Source organism: Triticum dicoccoides, chromosome 3A, assembly GCF_002162155.2.
Source record: "Triticum dicoccoides isolate Atlit2015 ecotype Zavitan chromosome 3A, WEW_v2.0, whole genome shotgun sequence".
In the NCBI taxonomy this organism is placed as follows: Eukaryota; Viridiplantae; Streptophyta; class Magnoliopsida; order Poales; family Poaceae; genus Triticum; species Triticum dicoccoides.
This window is the reverse complement of record NC_041384.1, coordinates 93,416,209-93,418,707: the sequence shown is the minus strand read 5'-3', so window position 1 is coordinate 93,418,707 and position 2,499 is coordinate 93,416,209. Positions and strand designations below refer to the sequence as shown.

The 2,499-nt window shown below is 57.5% G+C and overlaps 1 protein-coding gene across 1 annotated transcript; it reads right to left on the bottom strand.

The window, feature by feature from the left end:
* Positions 1 to 1,268: 1,268 nt before the first annotated feature.
* LOC119272011 (nuclear envelope pore membrane protein POM 121-like) lies at positions 1,269 to 2,228 on the bottom strand. The gene is made up of 2 exons (XM_037553618.1): positions 1,931 to 2,228; positions 1,269 to 1,836 (listed from the first exon to the last, which is right to left on the bottom strand). The coding sequence occupies exons 1-2, from the start codon at positions 2,104 to 2,106 to the stop codon at positions 1,269 to 1,271; spliced, it is 744 nt and encodes a 247-aa protein (XP_037409515.1). The 5' UTR covers positions 2,107 to 2,228.
* Between the last annotated feature and the right edge of the window lie 271 nt (positions 2,229 to 2,499).

Sequence of the window (2,499 nt, the reverse complement as noted above, 5' to 3'; positions counted from 1 at the left end):
TATCCTTTCATATTCAGTACATGGGATGTGTAAAGATTACCCCTCTTGCGACATGCTTACTATGCGGTTATGCCTCTAAGTCGTGCTCCGACACGTGGAAGATATAGCCGCATCGTGAGTGTTACAAGCATTAAGCCAGGGGCTCCTCACCAACAAGTTAAGTGCCCACGGTCGGGTTTTACACCCCCGGATGAACGAGCACCGACAATCGGTCTCCAACAACATGGGCAGCAGTTGGATGCCTTGCATTCGGCTGCGCCAGGGGTCGCCTATGATCCCTACGAGGCATTAAATGATGCCGTTATCCAACGGTGGTATATCTAGTTAAATACGATCATTAGCAATAGTAATACCCATGAACAGTCGGTTGTGCATGCGACCATCTATAGCATTAATACTAGCCTGGCATGATCCCCTCCTAGCGTACTCTATATGAGCCGGGAGGAGGGCACTGGGCTATACCTGGCCATATCTCGGGCCGGGCCAAAAAAAACCCGGTGCTGAAAACCCAAGCCTAAGCCCGGCCCGAACCTAGAAAAGCCCGACACGGCCCGCTCGGCCTGACCCGACCACGGCTAAAAATCAATTTTTCACATGCCCGAGTCCGGCCCAATTTGCCCATCGGGCTTGATTTTCAGGCCCGAGCCTGGCCCGATGGCATGTTCGGGCTCAGCCTGGCCCGAAGGGCAGGCCGGGCTCCCCATGGCCAGGTCTACACTGGGCTAAAAGTTGAACTCTCTCACTTTGTAACCTACACCAAGAGCGAGAATACCACCACAAGAGGGTTTGAACTGTATAATTTTTTGAGCGTACTACTCCCATTTTCATATTCGGTAGACACAACGCTCCATCTCACATCCTCCCTAACATTGCCATGATTATACAAACGACAGTTCAGTTTACTTTCAATTCACTCTTCTCTCCCTATATTATTATTATTATTTTATTATTATATATCTTTCCCTACTAATAAAGCACGGAGTGCTTCTGGTCGTACGTCGTCGGCGTTTTTGCGAAAAAGCCCCTCTGTTTCTTTGAAATTAACCCGCAGTCCCTGTTTAAGTGGCACTTTGGAAAAACGTTTCGTTTTTGCGTAAAACCCCCTAAATTTGTTAGAAACTATGCCCGCAACCCTTATCTCTTATTGGACTGGCTCACCACCGCGCCTCTCACCGCTTATCCTGCCGTTCTCCATCGCCGGGCACGCGCCGCCGCTTGCCGCCGGCGTCGTGGCGGGCGTCCGCGCCGAGGCGGACAGGAGAACCAAGTCAAAGGCTGGTCACCGGGAAGGCCTCGGCGGGAAGACTCGAGGAGGTCTCGAGCGCGACAGGGAGCTGGCCGAAGCGCACGGACAGTGAGGGGGCTTCCGTCGTCCAGGCACAGGCTGGATACGGCCCCGGCGCGAGTGTGCCGGCAGCATGGGGAGGGGAGGGCTGGAGCACGGGCGCGCACGCATGGGAGGAAATAGTCGTCCCCTGGCGCGGGGTCAACGGCTTGGGAGCGCTGACCGCATCGACCCAGGCGGCGCGGCTACAGAGTGATGCAGGGCACGGCAGTGGCGGGTCACGGCACCGCGGGCGGCGGACGGAGCGGCAGAGAGAGGTGGGGCGCGGGCGAGCTTGTGCTCGTGCTCGAGCGCCTGAAGAAGATGGCGCGGCGGCGGAGTTGAAGCGCCTTGGCGAGCTCGGGCTACACGGCTGCGAGTCGGGCTTGGCGAGGATGCAGGCAGCACGGGACGTCGATGCCGAGAACTTGGAGGCGGGGAGCCGGTTCCCAGCTTTGGGAGCGCGGGACGACGCGAAGAACAGCATCGGGTGGCGGAGCACTGCCTCTACACTTGAATAGAGAGAGAGAGGGGGAGATATTCAGAGAGGATAGAGCAGAATTGAAAGGGGAAGAAGAGTGAAGGTGAGGGCGACGGGCAGGCAACCTGCGGGGGGCTCCGATGGCGCGGCCGGGCATGTGCGAGGACGAGGCACACCTCCCGCTCGAAGAAGATGCCACCCCAACATCACCACGAATCGTGGAGGAGAGGAGTAATAGCGGGCGAATCATGGAGAAGAGGAGTCGCAGAGGGCGCCGGCGGCCGCGGAGGCCCTGCCCCATCGGCGCTGCGTGGGGAAGGAGGGGGCAGAGAGAGCGAGGCGTGGTGGGGTGGTGGGTTGGCAGATCGGAGAAAGCCTTGGGAAGGAGGACGCGACTGAATCGGGTGGAGGCGAGGCTGCTGACCCACGGGACTGGCGACTGGGGCGAACGGCCAGATCAAGCTTCTGGCTGGGTTGGATGGAGAAGAGGAAGAGGACCACGCTGGGATGGCGATCTGGATAAGAGAAGGAGAGGAGTGGCGATGGGATAAGGCAAGCAGTGGGCGGTCGGTGCTTTTCTTCATGTTGTACCGGCTACACCATAGAAGCTACTCGGTGCATGCGTGCTAGCATCGATTATTTATTTTACGGAAGAGCACCGACTATTCCTTGATGTTGTTAGTTGTCACCACAT